At 42.7% G+C, this 24,609-nt stretch overlaps 1 protein-coding gene across 2 annotated transcripts in view; it reads right to left on the bottom strand.

The window, feature by feature from the left end:
• Window positions 1-24,609, bottom strand: part of LOC106571433 (inositol-trisphosphate 3-kinase B) — a 58,799-nt gene that overhangs the window by 32,031 nt on the left and 2,159 nt on the right. For both annotated transcript variants that reach the window (XM_045695722.1, XM_014144523.2), the window contains exon 2: window positions 23,213-24,424. In XM_045695722.1, coding sequence (XP_045551678.1) covers window positions 23,213-24,277 — 1,065 coding nt within the window. In that variant the 5' untranslated portion in view covers window positions 24,278-24,424. The remainder of the gene's footprint in view (window positions 1-23,212; window positions 24,425-24,609) is intronic.

The following is a 24,609-nucleotide window of genomic DNA, read 5'->3' on the forward strand; positions in this document are numbered from 1 at the left end:
AGGGCCATGCAAATGAGTTGGTATGACTTTGAGAGCCAGGATTTGAGAGGCAGGCGACCCAGCGTACATAGACATGGCCTTGCCTGCCTGTAGTCAGGTCTGAATCTATGCGCCTTCCGCGCCCATGCAAATCACCTGTTCCTTAAACACACAAATCACAAACTGTGGGCAATGCATAGACAGCAGACTGCTCAGGTAGTGACATGTAAGACACACATCAGGACTAGGGTTGAATGGCGGGAACACGGTTACCAAGATTTACCAGGATTTAACGCCCAAAACCACTCCCTTTTCCCGGGATAAATAACTGCAAGAAACCAGTAAATTCGAATAAATTATTTATTTGAACAGCATGGCGTGAAATGGAACCGTTAAATGAACTATTAAATCATCAACGCTCAGGTTGTGAACAGACAGCCCATCTCAGTACGAAGCGTATGTAGATTTCATCATGGTAACGTTTATTCTTGTGACAGGTAGGATTGCATTTTTTAAAGCCTATCACTCGAATATCATTGCTTTAAATCAGTGCATGTGCAAGCAGTCTCTAGCAGTCTTTCTCTCTCTCCATCAACTCCATTCAAGTTGCATTCAAAATAGGTCATCCTGTTCTAGATTGATATATAGCCCTATATATAGATGTCCTAGCCTACCTCTTTCAGGTAACACATTCAATGCAGCATTAGCCTAATATTTTTCTTATTAATGATGGGTTATGCATAATACGTTTCTAATTTATATCCTCTGTCTCTTGCACAATACGCACACACTATGCTTCACTGGCCTCTCTCCTTAAAAAACGCTCCTTAGCTCTTGAAGCCTCATGCAGGAAAAGCTAGAGTAGAATAGCTTACTGCACATAATTTTTTTTGCATTTCTTATACCAATAGACTATTCGAAGAGGGACACAAGCTTTTTTTGATGAATGTTAAATACAGCAGCCAAAGGAACTCAGGGGTAGTTTGATAGAAGAGTGAATGCGCAATGGCGGTAGTCTATAGCAGTTATTTATTAACCCCCATAACCATTCAATCTTTGTGAAGAGAAGTGAAAGCCTTCTGCATCTAATTCTAGTCCTATATTATTCAAGGATGTCATTAGAATGATGAAGTTAAGGACAACAAAATGTATTTAAGTGTTGAAAGCGAGGAAGGAATGAAGCAACAACAGAGAAAGAGGTAGGCTAATAACATCAGGGGAAATGTTATGAAAAGTGTACATGCATCGGCCTACTAACTATACAAATAGGCCCTATTATATATCAAAAAATCAAATTAGCTAGCCTATACATGCAACTTTGTAGGCCGCATGTGCTGCACCATAATCGCATGTTCTCTTCTGCTTTATCATGGTTTGAACAATGTTTGTAATTCCACACCATATAATACAGTATAATACAATACAGTAATACAGTTTACACTCAAAAAGATTAACCTCTGGAGCTAGTATAGTTTATTTAGCCAAGAGAGTATATAGCTAGCTACATCTATGGGCTTTTCTGTTTTTCTGTCGTGCGTAATGTGCAGTAGCCTATATCATATAGGTATTGGATAACGGCACAATCATTTGGACGTTTTTGGGCTACGGCTCTTAAAATGTATTTAGTGTAGGGCTCATAAAATGTTTTTAATGTATGGTTCATCAGGCTCAGGAAGCATCAGGCTTGAATTTTCAATCAAAGCTCTAATCAAATCCAGCCTTAGGCCTATTTAAATGCTTTATAATGTTTTTGAATGAGACTTCCGGTTTTGGCAGGAAACACTGGGTTACCCAGGAGAAAAGTGATTTATTCTCGGGATGGAACATTTGTAAAATACCGGGAAAATATTAAACCCTAATCAGGACACAGTGGGACGAACAGACGGACTGACACTCAACAGCACACAGTTAACATACTAAATCCCAGCTCTGTCTGAGAAGGAATGACTGAGGGCGGGGGTGGACTAATATGGAGTTTCAGTGTATTTAGGCTATACTTGGTAAACACTTGGTAGCACAAGTGTAGTGTTATCACTGTTTATTTTCATATCCAGATTATAACGGCCATCACGGTTGACAATTCCATTGTGTCCTCCTCCCAGAGTGCTAAGAGCCTTGGCGTGACCCTGGATAACACCCTGTCGTTCTCCGCTAACATCAAGGCGGTGACCCGATCCTGTAGGTTCATGCTCTACAACATTCGCAGAGTACGACCCTGCCTCACACAGGAAGCGGCGCAGGTCCTAATCCAGGCACTTGTCATCTCCCGTCTGGATTACTGCAACTCGCTGTTGGCGGGGCTCCCTGCCTGTGCCATCAAACCCCTACAACTCATCCAGAACGCCGCAGCCCGTCTGGTGTTCAACCTTCCCAAGTTCTCTCACGTCACCCCGCTCCTCCGCACACTCCACTGGCTTCCAGTTGAAGCTTGCATCTGCTACAAGACCATGGTGCTTGCCTACGGAGCTGTGAGGGGAACGGCACCTCCGTACCTTCAGGCTCTGATCAGTCCCTACACCCAAACAAGGGCACTGCGTTCATCCACCTCTGGCCTGCTCGCCTCCCTACCTCTGCGGAAGCACAGTTCCCGCTCAGCCCAGTCAAAACTGTTCGCTGCTCTAGCACCCCAATGGTGGAACAAGCTCCCTCACGACGCCAGGACAGCGGAGTCAATCACCACCTTCCACCTTCCGGAGACACCTGAAACCCCACCTCTTTAAGGAATGGGATAGGATTAAGTAATCCTTCTAACCCCACCCTGTGTAAAGTAGAGTTACAGCCTTATTCTAAAATGGATTAAATAGTATTTTTCCCTCATCAATCTACACACAAAGCCCCATATTGACAAAGCAAAAACAGGTTTTTAGAAATGTTTGTAAATTAAAAAAAATCAAAAACTTCAATATCACATTTACATAAGTATTCATTCACACCCTTTACTCAGTACTTTGTTGAAGCACCTTTGGCAGCGAATAAAGCCTCAAGTCTTCTTGGGTATGACGCTACAAGCTTGGCACACCTGTATTTGGGAAGTTTCTCCCATTCTTCTCTGCAGATCCTCTCAAGCTCTGTCAGGTTGGATGGGGAGCATCGTGCACAGCTATTTTCAGGTCTCTCCAGAGATGTTTGATCGGGTTCAAGTCCGGGCTCTGGCTGGGCCACTCAAGGACATTCATCCCTATCATCCCCTGGTAGGGATGGTGCCAGGTTTCCTCCAGACGTGACGCTTGGCATTCAGGTCAAAGAGTTCAATCTTGGTTTCATCAGACAAGAGAATCTTGTTTCTCATGGTCTGAGAGTCCTTTACGTGTCTTTTGGCTCCAAGTGGGCTGTCATGTGCATTTTACTGAGGCATAGCTTCCGTCTGGCCACTCTACCATAAAGGCCTGATTGGTGGAGTGCTGCAGAGATGGTTGTCCTTCTGGAAGGTTCTCCCATCTCCACAGAGGAACTCTGGAGCTCTGTCAGAGTGACCATCGGGTTCTTGTTCACCTCCCAGACCAAGGCCCTTCTCCCACAATTGCTCAATTTGGAAGAGTCTTGGTGGTTCTAAACTTCTTCCATTTAAGAATGATGGAGGCCACTGTGTTCTTAGGGAACTTCAATGTTGCAGACATATTTTGGTACACTTCCCCAGATCTGTGCCTCGACACAATCCTGTCTCAGAGCTCTATGGACAATTCCTTCAACCTCAAGACTTGGTTTTTGCTCTGACATGCACTGTCAACTGTGGGACCTTATATAGACTGGTGTGTGCCTTTCCAAATCATGTCCGATCAATTGAATTTCCCACAGGTGGACTCCAATCAAGTTGTAGAAACTTCTCAAGGATGATCAATGGAAACATGTACCTGAGCTCAATTTCGAGTCTCATAGCAAAGGGTCTGTATACTTATGTAAATAAGATATTTCTGTTATTTGTAATACATTTTCAAAAATGTCTAAAAACCTGTTTTCACTTTGTCATTATGAGGTATTGTGTGGAGATTGATGAGGATTTTTTTTTATTTAATCCATTTTAGAATAAGGCTGTAACGTAACAAATGTGAAAAAAGTCAAGGGGTCTGAATACTTTCCGAATGCACTGTAGGTTATTTACATAAGATAATTTCCTGAGGATTCTCTGGGGTTGTGTTCAGAGAGGATCTGAGGTCACTCCAGTGGTGTGACGTATTTGGGGTGATTTGTCCCAGTGAGACTTCCTTTTCCTTTATTCCTGGGATGATGGATTCCCCCAGCACTGCTGCTCCTCTCTGGACTCAATAATTCTCTCCACTTCCATCAAAGTTAGGAAGCACATAATATACCTGTCATTATTCCTACTCAGCAGCCATTCCAAGCACAGGAGATATGTGTTTTGAAGGAAAAACTGACAGTACTATCCATTCAAGTGAAATCTAGTCATTGTTGACTTTCTAGTAACATAATCCTTGCTGTTACCTATGCAGTTGTGTAGTATTTGCAGTGCATAATGAACCATTGTGTCCACACATAGACATTAAAGGCCACTCTGTCATTGGCAGAGCTGAAAATGGTCAGGTATTTGCATCCAGACTCAGAGACAGATTTGCATGACTATACTATTGAGGAGTTGTTTCTGCTGTATCAATCAGTTTCAATTAGGTTATTGATGCCATTTTACATATGCAAGTTAGTCTACTAAATTCTACAGAGGTTGAATAGATTTGTTAAGTTAAAGACATAAGGTCATACCATGCCAAACACCAGGTATTGAGATGAGTTGAGACTACGTCATTGGGTATCTATGACAATTGTGGCCATTGGTCATAATCAAACTAAGTTAGTTCAATATTGAGGTTATGGGCAAATGAGCCTTAAACTCATTTGTAACTCTCTTAAGCATTTATTCTCCAGATTTTCTCAACCTGCTTTGTGCTCCTAAAAATCTGAAATGTTACACACATCATTGACATCCAGATCTTGGCTCCAGGTGATGTGTTTTGAATGATTTGATGAGCCCAAGTTTGTCTGTACCTGTTTGTGGCAATTATGATGACAGCAGCATATACAGCACATACAGTGCCTTCAGAAAGTATTCACACTCGTTGACTTTTTCCACATGTTGTTGTGTTAAAATGGAGGAGCCCTTTCCTGCAGTCAAATGGGTGGAATGTTATAAACTTAATTTTTTTAAATTGTATATATAGTACCATTCAAAAGTTTGGACACACCTACTCATTCAAGGGTTTTTCTTTTTTGCCTAGAGTGTGCAAAGCTGTCATCAAGGCAAAGGGTGGCTATTTTGAAGAAACTCAAATATAAAATATATTTTTATTTGTTTAACACTTTTTTGGTTAGTACATGATTCCATATGTCTTATTTCGTTGTGTTGATGTCTTCACCATTATTCTACAACGTATAACTTTTTTCTTTAATAAAGAAAAACCCTGGAATGAGTAGGTGTGTCCAAACTTTTGACTGGTACTGTATGTGTAAAGCCTCTGAGAATATGATCTAAATTCATCCAAGCTTTAGTCTTCCCTCAGCAGCATCACAACAGTAACCATTCAGAGGGCAATCAGGACAGACAGACAGACAGACAGACAGACAGACAGACAGACAGACAGACAGACAGACAGACAGACAGACAGACAGACAGACAGACAGACAGACAGACAGACAGGCAGACAGGCAGAGACCTAGTCCTGGAGGACAAGGGGTCCTCAATTACATTCAGCAGTGGGCCAATTCTTCTTTGAGCGGATGGTCGGAGGGCCGGCACATAGTTAAAAATATTTTGTACACTGCAAATTGACCGCAACAATCTCAATCAGATATAGTATTTCACAAAAACAAAATAATTTCAAACCTTGATTACATTAGTAGACGATCATATATGCCACTATATTTATGCGTAGCAATACTTGATCAGGTGTGTCCAAACTTTTGACTGGTACTGTATATATAATTTCACAATTAATTATCTTTTTTCTTTTTTTAACAGCAGAATATCTGTTGTTTCTATGTCAAACGATTTTGTTATATTTCAGTCTTCTATGATGTATATAAAGTGTAATATTGGGAAGCAAACTCAAAATTGAATACATTTCAACTCTATATCTGACATGGTCAGGTGTCTTCTTTTCTTTATCCCATAACCATGTCTGTGAAGTTTATACTTTGGTTTCAAAGTACATTTGTTTAAGACAACCAAGAAACACTCTGAGTGACCATTATTTAGCCCAACTGCAGTAAAAAGTTACATTTAGATTTTTTTTTGTCACTGGCCTACTCACAATACCCCATAATGTCAAAGTTAAATAATGTTTTTTCAAATTAAAAAATTGAATACATTACAGAGTATTTTGTGTAGATCGTTTACAAAAAATTACAATTTAATCAATTTTAACTGCACTTTGTGAGACAATAAAATAAGAAAAAATTAAAGGCAATATATCTATACATTTAAACGCAAGCCACACTTCATTTCACAGACAGGACAAAGAGTAGAGCCGACTTCACATTCAGATAATACAGTTGAAGTCGGAAGTTTACATACACTTAGGTTGGAGTCATTAAAACTTGTTTTTCAACCACTCCAAAAATGTCTTGTTAACAAACTATAGTTTTGGCATGTCGGTTAGGACATCTACTTTGTGCATGACACAAGTAATCTTTCCAACAATTGTTTACAGACAGATTATTTCACTTATAACTCACTGTATCACAATTACAGTGGGTCAGAAGGTTACATACACTAAGTTGACTGTGCCTGAAGACAGCTTGGAAAATTCCAGAAAACAATGTCATGGCTTTAGAAGCTTCTGATAGGCTAATTGACATCATATGAGTCAATTGGAGGTGTACATGTGGATGTATTCAAGGCCTACCTTCAAACTCTTTGCCTTTATACTTGACATCATGGGAAAATCTAAAGAAATCAGCCAAAACCTCAGAAAAAACATTGTAGATTTCCACAAGTCTGGTTCATCCTTGGGAGCAATTTCCAAACGCCTGAAGATACCACGTTCATCTGTACAAACAATAGTACGCAAGTATAAACACCATGGGACCACGCAGCCGTCATACCGCTGAGGAAGGAGACTCGTTCTGTCTTCTAGAGATTAACATACTTTGGTGCGAAAAGTGCAAATCAATCCCAGAACAACAGCAAAGGACCTTGTGAAGATGCTGGAGGAAACAGGTATAAAAGTATCTATATCCACAGTAAAACAAGTCCTATATCGACATAACCTGAAAGGCCGCTCAGCAAGGAAGAAGCCACTGCTCCAAAACCGCCATAAAAAAGGCCAGACTACGGTTTGCAACTGCACATGGGGACAAAGATCGTACTTTTCTGAGAAATGTCCTCTGGTCTGATGAAACAAAAATATAACTGTTTGGCCATAATGACCATCGTTATGTTTGGAAGAAAAAGGGGGAGGCTTGCAAGCCGAAGAACACCATCCTAACCGTGAAGTACGGGGGTGGCAGCATCATGTTGTGGGGGTGCTTTGCTGCAGGATGGACTGGTGCACTTCACAAAATAGATGCCATCATGAGGGAGGAAAATTATCTGGATATAGTGAAGCAACATCTCAAGACATCAGTCAGGAAGTTAAAGCCTGGTCGCAAATGGGTCTTCCAAATGAACAATTACCCCAAGCATACTTCCAAAGCTATGGCAAAAGGACAACAAAGTCAAGGTATTAGAGTGGCCATCATAAAGCCCTGACCTCAACCCTATCGAAAATGTGTGGGCAGAATTGAAAAAGCGTGTGTGAGCAAGTAGGCCTACAAACCTGACTCAGTTACACCAGCTCTGTCAGGAGGAATGGGCCAAAATTCACCCAACTTATTGTGGGAAGCTTGTGGAAGGCTACCCAAAATGTTTGACCCACGTTAAACAATTTAAAGGCAATGCTACCAAATACTAATTGAGTGTATGTAAACGTCTGACCCACAGGGAATGTGATGAAAGAAATAAAAGCTGAAATAAATCATTCTCTCTACTATTATTCTGACGTGTCACATTCTTAGAATAAAGTGGTGATCCTAACTGACCTAAAACAGGGAAGTTTTACTAGGGTTAAATGTCAGGAATTGTGAAAAACTGAGTTTAAATGTATTTGGCTAAGGTGTATGTAAACTTCTGACTTCAACTGTAGGTATGAAGACATATCAGCTTCTGTTGAGTGTTCAGTACAGCACAGCTAGCACCACGTGAAACCACAATACTTTCCTACTACCGTCTCCCCCGTGCTGCAGCAATCACTCACCTAGTGTCAGGCATGAATAGAGGTAAGCAAGCTGCCATTGTATCCTAGCAAAGCAGGCAGGGAGGCAGGCAGGCAGCATTCATTTTGTTCGAGCGATAATAGATGGGATTTTTCTGTTCATTTCGTTCAGTGACTGTTGACAAAGACGTTGAGGTTCAAAACACCTCCATGTGCAGTGTGTTTTCCTAACTCAAATCCTCAGAGCAGAGCGAGAACTGGTGATTTGTAGTCAAGCTCATGGCATTTGGATATTACCACCTTAATTGGGATATGAAGTGCTCCTCAGTGCATCAGTCACAGTCATCTAATGGTCTGGCACAGTGATGAAAATCACATGGCCAGTGCTGGAGGTAAATAGTTTAGATAGACCATACCAAAACAAGCAACACAGCAGGGCAGAGGCTGGGGGCACACGCTCAGTGTAACCTCTGAACAAGTTTTCCACAGTCTTCTTCCATCCTAAAAGGCCCACAGATCCTCCCTTTTCCCCCTAATCCTGTGTGACTGTTCTATCCTACTGTAAATAAGTCTCAGCCATGGTGGCTTGAGATTTGTTACACCCTTCTTCCTCAACATAGTCTACTCCAGTGAATACATGTCCCCTCACATGTTTAAGTAATACACTCTATTATACTCCCTGATATTCATTTGTAGTTGAATGAACCAACATTTTGGCATCCAGTGTATACAGGGGCCCTGACAGAATGGGTGTGAATGTTCAGCCACTCTTTTCAGGACAGCCATGGACCAGAAGACCTCTCTTTCTCTTTCCCCTCACCATCTATCCATCCATCCCTCTTTCTCCATTCCAGCCATTCTACATGCACACTATTAATAGCACCGCCACGTTTGTTAGTTGGGGACTGGAAGAGGCAGCTCCGTATCGTGGGGAGAGCGCGCAACCTCATTGCGTCGTGCTATTGTTCTGCTAAAGAGACCCAGGCAGCGTTCTATATTGAGCTGGAGGAAAGGGATGCCGCTGTTCTACAGTGACTCCTCCACCTCATTGGTGTTGTTAAAGTTTCCACTGAGCACGGCGCCGAGCACAGAGAGGAAGTGGTTTTTAACCCCTCTAAAGGAACCTCTAAGAGAGATAGGAAAGTGGTAGGGGCTCGTTAGTGGCGACAGTATTTTCCACATCTGCGACAGAAAATGTATCAATTAACAAAAAAAGAGAGATCTTAGGAAGATAAGAATACACATTCCACTGGCCAACAAAATCTGTCTTTCTGACTGTCTGACCTTTATCTGAGCAAAGATGAGGTCCATTTAGGTATTTACATTTTACTTTTATTCTTTTTTTTTTATATAGCAGACGATCTTATCCAGAGTTACTTACAGTAACCACATATCACAGGCATAGAAAGTTCATTAGTGTCAGAGCAAATGTTTTCAGGTTTTTCGAGGTGAGGAGGATTATTAAATATACTTTTTGAAGAGGTAGGGTTTCAGATGTTTTTGGAAGATGGGCAGAGTGAAAGGATCCGGAAGTTTAGTTTTCCTAAAATTTCGCTCAGTTGCCCGCAGCCCTGTTCTGCAATGAGTCTCTCAGCCACGGAGCAGGAGGGGAGGACCAAGAGGAAAGGGGACAGTGCGAGTCATCGGATGCGGAAAGGGAGGAGAGTAGGGTCGAAGAGGCAGAATCTGTGCTGTGCACCTTCCCATTATCAGCAGAAATGTGTATATAATGATGTGATTCTCATGTCTCCGCTGCAACAATGGGAGTCGTTGTTCCAAAGGCAGGAAGGCAGGCGACAAGCTTGGGTTCAAAATAAGCGCATTGAAACGCATTGGGATTATTTTGGACAGAAGTTGGCGAGAGTGAAAACTCTCACTTCGCCCCTTTCTCCTAAGCCCCTCCCCCTACCACTCACAACAACAAAGATGAGAGATCACCTTTTCCTCTCTGACAAATGGTTTAAACTCACTATTTGCATTTGAGGTTTGGTTCAACAGAATCGATCATATGGACACCGAAACACATGGAGACATTATTTTACTGTAATAGAGGAGAAGTTAACCTTTTGAACCATACCCTGTTTATGTTTCAACTCCTCTGTTGAGCAGAGCAGACACTACTAAAACAGATGTACCAATGAACATTAATTCTGGAAAATGAATGCTCAGTTTTTAGCGCGCATTACGGTACCACGTATCACTAGCAGCATTTTAGTAAAATAAAGATTGTTATAGTAGCTGTTTAGTCTGTGTTTTATAAATGTGCAATAAGCATAAAACAATTATATAAAGAATTGGAAACTCGTTCTCCTTACTGAGAAATAAGGTAGGCAACTTGATTTCAACATGTGAACAAAGTGGACAGGCTGGCATGCTGTTCAAACAGTTGGAGATGGACAGAAGGTTGTGTTCCTAACAATTCAACTGTTTTGCCTTGTTAACTGAATACAGAGCTTGTGAAATTATACCTAGATCCAAGTTGGCTAAACTTGAAATATAAATATTATCTTGCTACTCACTAGAACGTGGGCTTGTGCTTGAGAGATTGTTCATGAGACCAGTGTTAATTTTCTATAATGCCTGCTACATTATTAGTGAATGTGCCTTATGCATTGTTCTGGTTACATTTGTGACAATTTTTTTTTTTTTTTATAGACAAACCTGAAAGCCAGATCAGTGATTATTGCAACAACAAAAAAACAGGTACAACAATTTTGATAAAATAATTGTCACAGGGGTCGTTGAGTGGAGACCAAGACGCAACGAGTATAGGGCTCATTCTGTTTCTTTAATGAATACACTTTAATGACAAAATAACAACACAACCAACAACAGTGCCGTCAGGTACTCTAGACTAAACGGAAACAACCACCCACAAAACCCCATGAAAAACAGGCTGCCTAAGTATGGCTTCCAATCAGAGACAACGATAGACAGCTGCCTCTGATTGGAAACCATACCTGGCCACAACATAGAAAATGACAACAGAGAATGAAACTCTAGACAACCCACATAGAAAACAGAAAACCCAAAACACAGACAAAACACCCCCCTGTCACGCCCTGACCAATCTACTAGGGAAAAATGACCTCATACCAGGGTCAGGACGTGACAATAATGTAATTATTAGTGGGTCATATATTTAGCCTAGGTATAATTTCACAAGCCCTGAATTCGTTATATTATTGCTGACTGTTTAAATGCAGTGTTCTTGACTTTTAATTGTACAACAAAGCTTAATTAGAAAAAAACCTTTTAAAAAAATCGAGATATATATCGTGAATCGCCCATAACTTTGAAAACATTGAGATATGAGTTTTAGGCCATATTGCCCAGCCCTAACCTGTAGTATACTGTGGTAGTAAGACGAGAGGTTGTTTAGAGATATAAAAGCCAAGGAGGGGCTGTGAATCAAATTCTATGAATCCACTTCAAGGAAGAGAGCATCAAAGCAACATCTCTCTGCTTATTTACTGGAGTTCAACTCGGCATGTCACTGTAGGTCATTGTGTGGCAGGCAGCAGCAGCTAGTCACTCTTCAAACACTCCAAATGTATTATATTACTGTACAGTCATATTACTGTATGGTATATCTCTCACCACTCTTCTACTAGATGAGGAATGCATTTACTTAAAGCTGATAACTACTTTCATCTCTAATCCTCAGGTTAAAGGTTCTGTAGAATGTAATAACTATGTGTAAAGCCTCTAAGAATATGATCTAAACTCATCCGGGCTTTAGTCTTCCCTCAGCAGCATCACAACAGTAACCATTCAGAGGAAAATCAGACAGACAGACAGACAGACAGACAGACAGACAGACAGACAGACAGACAGACAGACAGACAGACAGACAGACAGACAGACAGACAGACAGACAGACAGACAGACAGACAGACACAGACAGACCTAGTCCTGGAGGACAAGGGGTCCTCAATTACATTCAGCAGTGGGCCGATTCTTCTTTGAGCAGATGGTCAGAGGGCCGGAACATAGTTAAAAATAATTTGCACACTGCAAATTGACCGCAACAATCCCAATCAGATATAGTATTTTACAAAAACGGAATTATTTCAAACCTTGATTACATTAGTAGACGATCACATACGCCACTATATTTATGTGTGGCAATACTTTGGAACAGATATCCTCAATTAAAAAACATTGAGCTCATTTCCTGGTGTTTTTACAGTCTTTTATATCCAAGAAAACTTGGGGGGACAAATAAAATCACCCGAGGGCCAGGCCGCCTTTTGGGGAACTCTGAAATATAGCATGCGAGTTACTGGCAATAGGCCATAAACAACAAGGAAATGCTTTAACAGGCCTCTGCTAAAATCATGCCATGTCATTACAGTCTTTATTATGCTGATACCCTGAGAGAGGCAGACATGTGGAAACTTGTAAATAACAACCCTAGACTGAAAGCATGCACACAATAAACTAGACTCGAGGACTCCATGTCCCACTTCTGTTCCACTCTACACAGGGTAAATTACTTGCTTTCTATGTAATGAGAATTGTTCGATGCACACCATTTGTGTTTCTTCAATAATAGTGTGAGTTAGACTCACAGTAAGCAAGGGCCAGGGGTAGGATTCATCTAGGTAGACTATACCTGTAGTATACTGTGGTAGTAAGAGGAGAGGTTGTTTACCGATATAAAAGTCAAGTAGGGGCTGTGAATCAACGGCTATGAATCCACTTCAAGGATGAGCGCATCAAAGGAGCATCTCTCTACTTATTTGCTGGAGTTCAACTCGGCATGTCACTGTAGATCATTGTGGCAGGCAGCAACAACTATACAGAGGTTACCTTACCCTTAGGGTATCTAACAGGTTTATCAATTCTAAACACAAGGTTTTTGAGTGAGTGGCAATTGCTTACAAGCCCTAGGCCCTTGTTCTCACAATCCGTTCATAACACAACTTGCAAATAAATCAACCTGGACTCAGAGGTAGACCTAACATAGATTTATGTTTATTGTCTCCCCCCATTTACTATGATATTTATTTTTTATTTATTTCACCTTTATTTAACCTTTATTTAACCAGGTAGGCAAGTTGAGAACAAGTTCTCATTGACATTTGCGACCTGGCCAAGATAAAGCAAAGCAGTTCGACACATACAACACAGAGTTACACATGGAGTAAAACAAACATACAGTCAATAATACAGTAGAAAAATAAGTCTATATAAAATGTGAGCAACTGAGGTGAGATAAGGGAGGAAAAGGCAAAAAAAGGCCATGGTGGCAAAGTAAATACAATATAGCAAGTAAAACACTGGAATGGTAGATTTGTAGTGGAAGAAAGTGCAAAGTAGAAATAGAAATAATGGGGTGCAAAGGATCAAAATAAATAAATAAATACAGTAGGGGAAGAGGTAGTTGTTTGGCCTAAATTATAGATGGGCTATGTTCAGGTGCAGTGATATGTGAGCTGCTCTGACAGCTGGTGCTTAAAGCTAGTGAGGGAGATAAGTGTTTCCAGTTTCAGAGATTTTTGTAGTTCGTTCCAGTCATTGGCAGCAGAGAACTGGAAGGAGAGACGGCCAAAGGAGGAATTGGCTTTGGGGGTGACCAGAGAGATATACCTGCTGGAGCGCGTGCTACAGGTGGGTGCTGCTATGGTGACCAGTGAGCTGAGATAAGGGGGGACTTTACCTAGCAGGGTCTTGTAGATGACCTGGAGCCAGTGGGTTTGGTGACGAGTATGAAGCAAGGGCCAGCCAACGAGAGCGTACAGGTCGCAGTGGTGGGTAGTATATGGGCTTTGGTGACAAAACAGATGGCACACTGTGATAGACTGCATCCAGTTTATTGAGTAGGGTATTGGAGGCTATTTTGTAAATGACATCGCCGAAGTCGAGGATCGGTAGGATGGTCAGTTTTACGAGGGTATGTTTGGCAGCATGAGTGAAGGATGCTTTGTTGTGAAATAGGAAGCCAATTCTAGATTTAACTTTGGATTGGAGATGTTTGATGTGAGTCTGGAAGGAGAGTTTACAGTCTAACCAGACACCTGGGTATTTGTAGTTGTCCACATATTCTAAGTCAGAACTGTCCAGAGTGTGATTCTGGACAGGCGGGCAGGTGCAGGCAGCGATCGGTTGAAGAGCATGCATTTAGTTTTACTTGTATTTAAGAGCAGTTGGAGGCCATGGAAGGAGAGTTGTATGGCATTGAAGCTCGTCTGGAGGGTTGTTAACTTCATCGGGGTAGGGGTCAGTATTTTGACGTCCGGATGAAAAGCGTGCCCGTAGTAAACTGCCTGCTTCTCAGGCCCAGAAGGTAGGATATGCATATTATTAGTATATTTGGATAGAAAACACTCTGAAGTTTCTAAAACTGTTTGAATGATGTCTGTGAGTATAACGGAACTCATATGGCAGGCAAAAACCTGAGAAAAAATCCAACCAGGAAGTGTGGAAATCTGAGGTTTGTAGTTTTTCAAGTGATTCCCTATCCAGTATACAGTGTCAATGGGGTCATTTTGCACTTCCTAAGGCTTCCACTAGATGTCAACAGTCTTTAGAACGTTGTTTCATGCTTCTACTGTGACTGGGGAGAGAATAAGAGCCATTGGAATCAGATGACTGAGAAAATGACATGAGTTCAATCGCGCGCTCACATGAGAGTTAGCTGTGTTCCTTTTCTTTTTTGATGACAAAGGAATCGTTCGGTTGGAATATTATGGAAGATTTATGATAAAAACATCCTAAAGATTGATTCTATACATCGTTTGACATGTCTCTACAAACTGTAGTATAACTTTTGACTTTTCGTCTGGACTTAGTAAGCGCGTGCCTTGCATTTGGAATAGTGAACCTAACGCGTGAACAAAATGGAGGTATTTGGACAAAGATGAACTTTATCGAACAAAACAAACATTTATTCTGGAACTGGGATTCCTGGGAGTGCATTCCGTGAAGATCAAAGGTAAGTGAATATTTATAATGTAATTTGTCATTTCTGTTGACTCCAAAATGGCTTGTTTTGATATCTGAGCGCTGTACTCAGATTATTGCAAAATTTGCTTTTGCCGTAAATGTTTTTGAAATCTGACACAGCGGTTGCATTAAGGAGAAGTGTCTCTATAATTCCTTGAATAACAGATGAATATTGTATCAATGTTTATGATGAGTATTTCTGTAAATTGATGTGCTCATTCACCGGAAGTTTTGGGAGGCAAAACATTTCTGAACATTACACGCCAATGTAAAATGGGGTTTTTGGATATAAATATGAACTTTATCGAGCAAAACACACATGTATTGTGTAACATGAAGTCCTATGAGTGCCATCTGATGAAGATCATCAAAGGTTGCCTGCACCCATTACGGATGCAGGCAATGAGGCAGTGATCGCTGAGATCTTGGTTGAAAACACCAGAGGTGTATTTAGAGGGAAAGTTGGTTAGGATGATATCTATGAGGGTGCCCGTGTTTACGGCTTTGGGGTGGTACCTGGTAGGTTCATTGATAATTTGTGTGAGGTTGAGGGCATCAAGCTTAGACTGTAGGATGGCTGGGGTGTTTCATATGGTATGTATTAATTTGTGGATGTCCATCATTTCCTATGATATATTACGAATTGCAATTCGTATAGTATGTTATGAATTTTGAATACATATGATACACTATATATACAAAAGTATGTGGATACCTCTTCAAACTAGCGGATTCGGCTATTTCAGCCGCAATCTCCATAGACAAACATTGGCCTTACTGAAGAGCTCAGTGACTTTCAACGTGGCACTGTCATAGGGTGCCACATTCCCAACAAGTCAGTTCGTCAAATTTCTGCCCTGCTAGAGCTGCCCCGGTCAACTGTAAGTGCTGTTATTGTGAAGTGGAAACATCTAGGAGCAACAACGGCTCAGCCACAAACTGGTAGGCTACACTTGCTCACAGAATGGGACCGCCGAGTGCTGTAGCGCGTAGCACGTAAAAACAGACTGTCCTCGGTTGCAACACTCACTACCGAGTTCCAAACTGCCTCTAGAAGCAACGTCAGCACAAGAACTGTTCGTTGGGAGCTTCATGAAATGGGTTTCCATAGCCGAGCAGTCGCACACTAGCCTAAATTCACTGATGTGCAATGCAAAGCTTCGGCTGGATTGGTGTAAAGCTCGCTGCCATTGGACTCTGGAGCAGTGGAAACGCGTTCTCTGGAGCGATGAATCACGCTTCACCATCTGGCAGTCCGATGGATGAATCTGGGTTTGGCTGATACCAGGAAAACGCTACCTGCCCCAATGCATAGTGCCAACTCTAAAGTTTGGTGGAGGAGGAATAATGGTCATGGGCTGTTTTTCATGGTTCGGGCTAGGCCCCTTAGTTCCAGTGAAGGGAAATCTTAACGCTACAGCATACAATGACATTCTAGACGATTCTGTGCTTCCAATGTTGTGGCAACAGTTTGGGGAAGGCCCTTTCCATGACAACGCCCCTGTGCATAAAGCGAGGTCCATACAGAAATGGTTTGTCAAGATCGGTGTGGAAGAACCTGACTGGCCTGCACAGAGCCCTGACCTCAACTCCATCGAATACCTTTGGGATGAATTGGAACGCCGACTGAGCCAGGCCTCATCGCCCAACACCAGTGCCCAACCTCACTAATGTTCTTGTGGCTGAATGGAAGTCCCCGCAACAATGTTTCAACATCTAGAGTGGAGGCTGTTATAGCAGCAAAGAAGGGACCAACTCCATATTAATGCCCATGATCTTGGAATGAGATGTTCGATGAGCAGGTGTCCACATACTTTTGGTCATGTAGTGTATGTTACAAATTCCAATTTGTTGTGGCTAACGTTAGCTAGGTGACTGATGCTTAGCTAGGCTAGGGGTTAAGGTTATGAGTTAAGTTAAAGGGTTAAGGTTAGAGTTAGGGGAAGGGTTAGCTAACATGCTAGGTAGTTGCAAAGTAGCTAATTACGCCGACTGTGAGCCAGGCCTCATCGCCCAACACCAGTGCCTGACCTCACTAATGTTAAAATGCAAAAATGCTAAAGTTGTCCGTGATGAGATTTAAACATGCAACCTTTTTGTTTTTGCCTTAAGTAAGCTTATGTCTCAAGTAACCATACCAAATGTAACATATCAAAGTCATTTGAGTGTCCTGGATTTATGTTTACCATGTTACGTCTAGTCTATGAGACCAGGCTGAATAAATAGAGAACTGGTAAGGCATCTCCACTTCTAAAAGTTGAGTACAACTGCCAACAAGCCTCTTGAGAAATGCAAATGCCTTTCCTACGTCGACAGAATAAGTTAGTAAACACAAACAGATTAGGTGTTTACTGGTACTTTCCCTACCGTGGCTACACAACCAGCAAGGCTAAGCTCTATGCTGTACATTAGGGTCTGCCTCATACACACTAAAAGACACTTCCTGCCTCATGCATAAGAAAGCAGGTCCCTCCCTCCCTCCAGCAGTGCTGCTCTCTCTCAATTCAATTCAATTCAATTCAAGGGGCTTTATTAGCATGGGAAACATATGTTAGCATTGCCAAAGCAAGTGAAATGGGTAAACAAAAGTGGAATAAACAATAAAAAGTAAATATTACATTCACTCTCTCTTACTCTCTCTTGCTTGCTCTCTCTCTCTCTCTGTTTGAAGCAGGCTTGACGTCACATGGTCTCCCAGGCAACAGGCTACCACAGGAGTGTTACTTTTTCCATTGCTTCTGAGCCCTCAAGATCCTTCCCCTAAATTAACTTGAGTTTAGAAAGTTTACTTTTGGATTGAAACCATGACCAAATAGTGTGTGTGTGAAAAGTGCGTGTGTTTGAGAAGTGTGTGCATGTGTATTTTGTTAACATCACTGCTGAGTGTGAATAGTGAAAACTGCGATAGAAAAAGGGAGTGATGGGTAACATTTCATGTGTACCTCTCACTGAGCTTAAAGTAATGCCTATCTGTCAAAAATATATATTTAGTCTATAATAAGAGACTGACTATTCCTCCTGCATTGACCCAACTACGATAAAAGGAATAATGGCGATACAAAATCATTCAAATTAATTTAGACAAATAGTCCTGAGTAAACAACAATAACACAAAACATGTCAATCTCTCTCATTAGAACACATGAGATAAGTTAATTATAAAGTGTTTGTTCAAAGGATATGAGGTCATCTAAACCCTGAGTGTCACTATCCTGCTAATAACCCAGGCACCACAACACATCACCTCCTGCTAGCCTTAGCACCACAACACCATGTCCAGCCTTTTGGTTGTGATAAGCGCCCTTCATCCTTCCTGTTGGAGACAGGAGGCTGTCATCAGTCACTGCAGCCTCATTGACTACGCAGCCCTTTACACTGGTGTGACCAGGAAAAACCCAAGCATCAACAACAACAGCAACAAACTGTTAACACAACAGATAAAGCTACGTGGGGTTTCCAATGTGAGTCTTCCTTGTGAGTCTGGCCATTTGGATTCTGCCTGGACTTGAACTGAACTTCAATTCATGAAAATCTGTCAGGTACAAAAAGAACTGGCCACAGTCCAGGAGAAAAATATAATTTAAATATGTATGTATCCTGGCATGTGAGTAATAGTATTTTTGGCGTCATAATAGAATATTAGCACAACAGTCAGTCCAACTAATGACTAACGTTATTGCACCACTGTAGAACTATTTTACAACGCTAGAGAAACGCCTGCCTGAAACACAGTGCTGACAACAGCTCCTCTGGGCACTTGTTATTGGGTCTGTTACAACAGGCAACCACAAGCCTTCTGCATCTTCACTGCAGAGAACCTTGCTAGACTTCTACTCTGAGTCGCTCGCTGTAGCAGGCAGGGCTCTTTCCTCCTCTGGCCGGCACAGGAAAAGGAGACACCCCCGTGACATGATTTCACGGTGACATGGTTTCAGTACCCCGACCGAGCGGGTGTCACTATGCCCAGGCCTCGGCCAAGAGAACCTACCTAATAAGACTGCATACAGGCCTAGTGAGCCTGGTAGCAAATCAGTTTTTTCTCCAGCAAAACTCCTCTGTTGTATTCGTTGTCATGCCAAAAACTACTACAGCTCAATAGCACGTGACAAAGGACTTGGCTAAAGCATTAGTTCTGCATCCAGGTTATAAAAAGCAACCTGAATACTTGATGCTATAAACAATAGAGCTATAAAGACCGTTTAGTAATAATATATGCCATTTAGCAGACTCTTTTATCCAAAGCGACTTACATTCACATGTGCATACATTTTACATATGGGTGGTCCCGGGTATTGAACCCACTATCCTTGTGTTACAAGCACCATGCTCTACCAACTGAGCTACAGAGGACCACAATGTAAGTAAGTTATAATAAGCCAATATATAATGAACCTTTCAATCATACGCTTCCTTCACTTTTGTTGTTGGGATTGGGAAACCTCATTGGTACAGAGGCAAGTAGACAGCTCCTGTCTGAATAGGCATGTTATAATGTCGTAGGTTTGGTGTAGTACGTACTTCAGCAGTTGCCATCATTTTAGTCTAATGTATACTTCTCCGGACCCACGCTGACTACATAACGGCACTCGAGCCATAGGCCTGAGCTGTAGGGAAACTCCCACAGGAGTGACACAACCTGTCCAAATGCACCTCTGTGATTGGGACAGGAAGGGGATAGATGCTAGAACATGTTGAAGTGTTTTGAAGAGCTGAGGTTTTCGGTGTGTGAGTGTAAACAAGGATACCTGCCCAGGGACATTCCATTCTGAGATAATCAACCCTATCAAAAGTAAACCAAACCTTAAGGAATGATCTAGTCTTCTGAGGAACATGCTGTCCTTCCCTAATTGGTCTCTCTCTCTCTCTCTCTCCACACACACACACACACACACACACACACACACACACACACACACACACACACACACACACACACACACACACACACACACACACACACACGAGAGAATACCAGTGCATGACAGATGACATCTCACTAGTCTTCTGTTTCTTTTTCTAATAGCAAAGCATATTAGATCCTGCCAAGAAAGCCCTAAAAGGTGTGTGTTATCAGGATGTTGTAACATGGTAGCATCTTTTAATATGATTACAAACATATTCCTGCTGGATTCCTCTTCCAGGGAACTGTCGGTGAACTTTGATCAAATCAAATCAAAATGTATTTGCCACATGCGCCGAATACAAGTGTAGACTTTACCGTGAAATGCTTACTTACAAGACCTTAACCAACAGTGCAGTTCAAGAAGAAGAAAATATTTACCAAGTAGGCTAAAATAAAAAGTAACAATAAAAAGTAACACAATAAGAATAACGAGGCTATATACAGGGGGCACCGGTACCAAGTCAGTGTGCAGGGGTACAGGCTAGTTGAGGTAATCTGTAAATGTAGGTGGGGGCGAAGTGACTATGCATAGGTAACAAACAAACAGCGAGTAGCAGCAGTGTACAAGAGGGGGAGTGTCAATGTAAATTGTCCGGTGGTGATTTTTATGAATTGTTCAGCAGTCTAATGGCTTGGGGGTAGAAGCTGTTGAGTTGGGAAGAGAAGTGGCGAAGACATTCCAGGGAATTAACAAGGTTCAACTACAACAGTACTGTCCCAAACTAACAATTACGTAAAACGTTTGAATTTGTCCGAATAAAGAAGATACTATATATACAGTGATGAACTTGATGAGCAAGAAGAGAGAATACAGGTAACGTCTTCTATTTCAGATCAACAAAATAATGTATCTGGAAAAACTATAGTAGCCCTAGTCCTAGAGGAGGTTCTTGATCTTTTTACACAGTTATCCTGTTATTTACACAGTTACACCCAGTTAACTTGATCTAATTGTAAAGTAGCATGAATACATTGTAAGGTAGCATGAACACATTGGAAAGTAGAATGAATACATTGTAAAGTAGAATGAATACATTGTAAAGTAGAATTAAATCTAATAAACCCCTTTATAAAACCAAATATACCCTTTCAAGCTGAGTTAATTTCTCCTGTCTACACTCCAGACACCTTATCCACCTATTTGAGCTCACTGCAAGAGATCAGTTACAGATCAGTTACAGATCAGTGTATCATAAAGTGCAAGAAAATATCTCTCATTAATAAGCAGAGGTCTCCTAGGTGATGGTTCTGCCATCACGTAGCTTGCTACATGCATCTTCCCTTTTTCTGAGACTTACACTTTCCTCAGACATAGGCCAGAAATGATAGAGAGAGGGCTGACTCGCTGTCATGGATACATCAAAGCAAGACATTCCTCTCCAAAGCAAATCCGTTACAGTGTAAACAGCCTTCACAAAACCAGCGCAGTTCCATCCACTTAACTTCAAGGCTATCTTGGCCATCTTGGCCTTGCCGCTCTGCTATCGCCAGGCCAGATGGGCACAATGAAGTGTTTTGATTCAGGTGTTTATACCAGATAAGACATCACATGGATCTCCCCGCTCCTCCGCTCTCTCCACTGGCTTCCAGTTGAAGCTCGCATCCGCTACAAGACCATGGTGCTTGCCTACGGAGCTGTGAGGGGAACGGCACCTCCGTACCTTCAGGCTCTGATCAGTCCCTACACCCAAACAAGGGCACTGCGTTCATCCACCTCTGGCCTGCTCGCCTCCCTACCTCTGAGGAGGCACAGTTCCCGCTCAGCCCAGTCAAAACTGTTCGCTGCTCTGGCACCCCAATGGTGGAACAAGCTCCCTCACGACGCCAGGACAGCGGAGTCAATCACCACCTTCCGGAGACACCTGAAACCCCACCTCTTTAAGGAATACCTAGGATAGGATAAAGTAATCCTTCTAACCCCCCCCCTTAAAAGATATAGATGTACTATTGTAAAGTGGTGTTTCCACTGGATATCATAAGGTGAATGCACCAATTTGTAAGTAGCTCTGGATAAGAGCGTCTGCTAAATGACTTAAATGTAAAAATGTAAATGTCCTGGCCACAGGGGGTTGGTGGCACCTTAATGGGGGAGGACAGGCTTGTGGTAATGACTTGGGCGCAATGAGTGGAATGGCATCAAATACATCAATCTAGAGGCGAAAGAAACGCACACCTACTTAGGCAAGGTGCTGGCTAGCGGAGTAGAACACTTGAAAAATTAAAGGAGAGCCACACACTCTAGGAGCTCAGATGCAATAATTTAATAACCTAATATCCAACGTTTAGACAGACACGCTGTCTTCATCAGGGTATGGTTTCCATGTGGTTGATGCCATTTCATTCACTCCGTTCCAGACATTATTATGAGCCGTCCTCCCCTCAGCAGCCTCCTGTGCACCTGGCGCATATCCCATATGTCATGTAGGACCCATTATCCTGCTACTTTAGTCTGCCACTGAAAGCCTGTGTCTGTGTGCTCCAGCTGCATGACGGTAACCAGTGATGCATCTCAGCAGTAGAGTCAGAGTCAGACGTAACAGGCCAAGGAGGTTTCTATAAGATGGCAAATGATCACAGACGATTTCTGAGGTATATTACAATTAATGTCTCAGTTCCTCCATAACACTTATGGGAAGCAAATCGCGGTGCATTGTTTTGAATCATTGCCGATCGAGCAGGTGGAAATCATGGCCAAGCAAACTCTTCCAGTAATGTATACACAGCCCCCTCATTTATAAACAGTGCTTTAAGCCTTCTCTTTGAAGGCCGTCCAACAGCGCTCAGAGTCAAAGTGTCTGAGGCTGACGACGGGACACAGAAGTACCTTTGTTTGTGAGAATGTCAACCGTTCCTCAGGGAGGATGCCGACCGGTTTGTTGCAAGAGCGCCGTATGACAAAGAGCTTGGTGAAGAGAGGCCCTCTAACGAACTTAAAAGTTCATTTAGAGATGGGAGAGTCGGTCCTAAATGCACGCTCTTAAATGTGGCAAAACAGAATTGTCCAATTATTCCAAAGCTTTCTTAAACATTTTCAGTCCCTATTCCATTGAACAATAAACCAAACGTAAGCCAAAACCCATTCAATGTGAAAGAGAGGATGAATTGATGACAAAGTAAACAAAGTAAAGTGACAAAGTAAATAATAAATAACTTTGTTCCTTAATAAAAGTGTGTTACTCACAGCTCTCTGCTGGGTGTTGAGGAAGGCAAGTGACAGTCCCTCGGCTCTATCCGGGTCGCTGGAGATGTCATCCTCTGATTCCTCCCAGGAGGAGGAGAAGCCTGTGGAAGAAGCTGAGGAGGAGGACAGCTTTCTCAAGCCTCGGGATGACCTGGGACTCTGCTGGGGCTCACTGCCCGGATCACAGCCTTCTCCCTGGGCCTCCATCTCGTGGTCGGTGACTATGACGGCTGGGATGGTGGTCCCCACTTCTGGGCAGCTCCCCTCCCTGCCGGCCCAGGCCGAGGGTGCTTGTGGCTGGGTTTCCGTTGGCTCTGCTCCTGCCTTTGTCAGGCAGGTCTGGGCCCACTCCGCAGGGTGCTCGCTGTTGCTGCCTGCCAAGAAGCTGCCAACCCCCAGTGAACTCGGGGAGTAAATGCCTGCTGAACTGTCAGCTTGGGCCCGAGTTCCTGCTGATTTGTTCACAAGCAGACTGCCCTGTTCCGTATTTGGGTCAGCTGTGTTATTTTCCACTCTGCCGTTCCCTGTTACTCCCTCCTCCAAGCAGAAACACCCTTTCCCATTCTGGAGCTCCTTGGAAATGCTTGGAGGGCAGTCTCTCTGTGGGGGGTTAGGGGGAGGCACCTCGGCGGGCTGGCTGGGCTTGGAGGCTGGGACTGTTCTGCACGGGGCCCTCAAGATGTGGGCCTCAAACAGACCCACCTTTTTGTTGACCTCCACATTCAGGAGCTCCTGGTGGATCTGCAGGAGCTGCACCGTGCGCTTCACCTCCCAGTTGGGGGCCTCATCATCTCCGTTGTTGCTGAGCCGGCGGACACATTTGCCCACGATCTCCCCCAAGGTTTCAGGGTGGCGGCAGGGGGAGCGTGCCCTGGGGCTGCTGGGGCCTGGAGACGGGGGGGAGACGAAGGAGCCCCCAGGGGAGCCAGGAATCAGGCTACCAGGGCTGTAGTAGGTGGAGCGGTTTGGCACATGCAGCACAGGCCTCCCAGTCCGAGGGCTGCTCGCACTCGTCAGATTGTTGCCATTCATCATAATCAGACTGCTAAGGGCATAAGCAGCCATAGTATCAGGCTGGCACTGTCAGTATGGGCTCCCATCTAGCCCTAGTCCTGGTTGCTGCTCTGGTGTCTACACCCCACCATAGCATTTGGTGGGGTATGTGAGAGAAGAGGTGGAATTCCCTGCTGAATCTTCTATGGTGGACAGTTGCTGGAGAAGAAAAACAAAACACAGAGAGTAAAAGCTTCAATAAAGGCTGTGATTTTATGACTTGCATTTGAATAAGAATAAAATTTATTTCCCCCACTGTGGCGTGTGGACTTTACCTTTGTTCTATAAATATTATCCAGCAAATCCCTCACAAACGTAGCATTCCTTCCCAAAGCAAGGCGGAT

This window comes from Salmo salar, chromosome ssa15 (genome assembly GCF_905237065.1).
Source record: "Salmo salar chromosome ssa15, Ssal_v3.1, whole genome shotgun sequence".
Taxonomy (NCBI): Eukaryota; Metazoa; Chordata; class Actinopteri; order Salmoniformes; family Salmonidae; genus Salmo; species Salmo salar.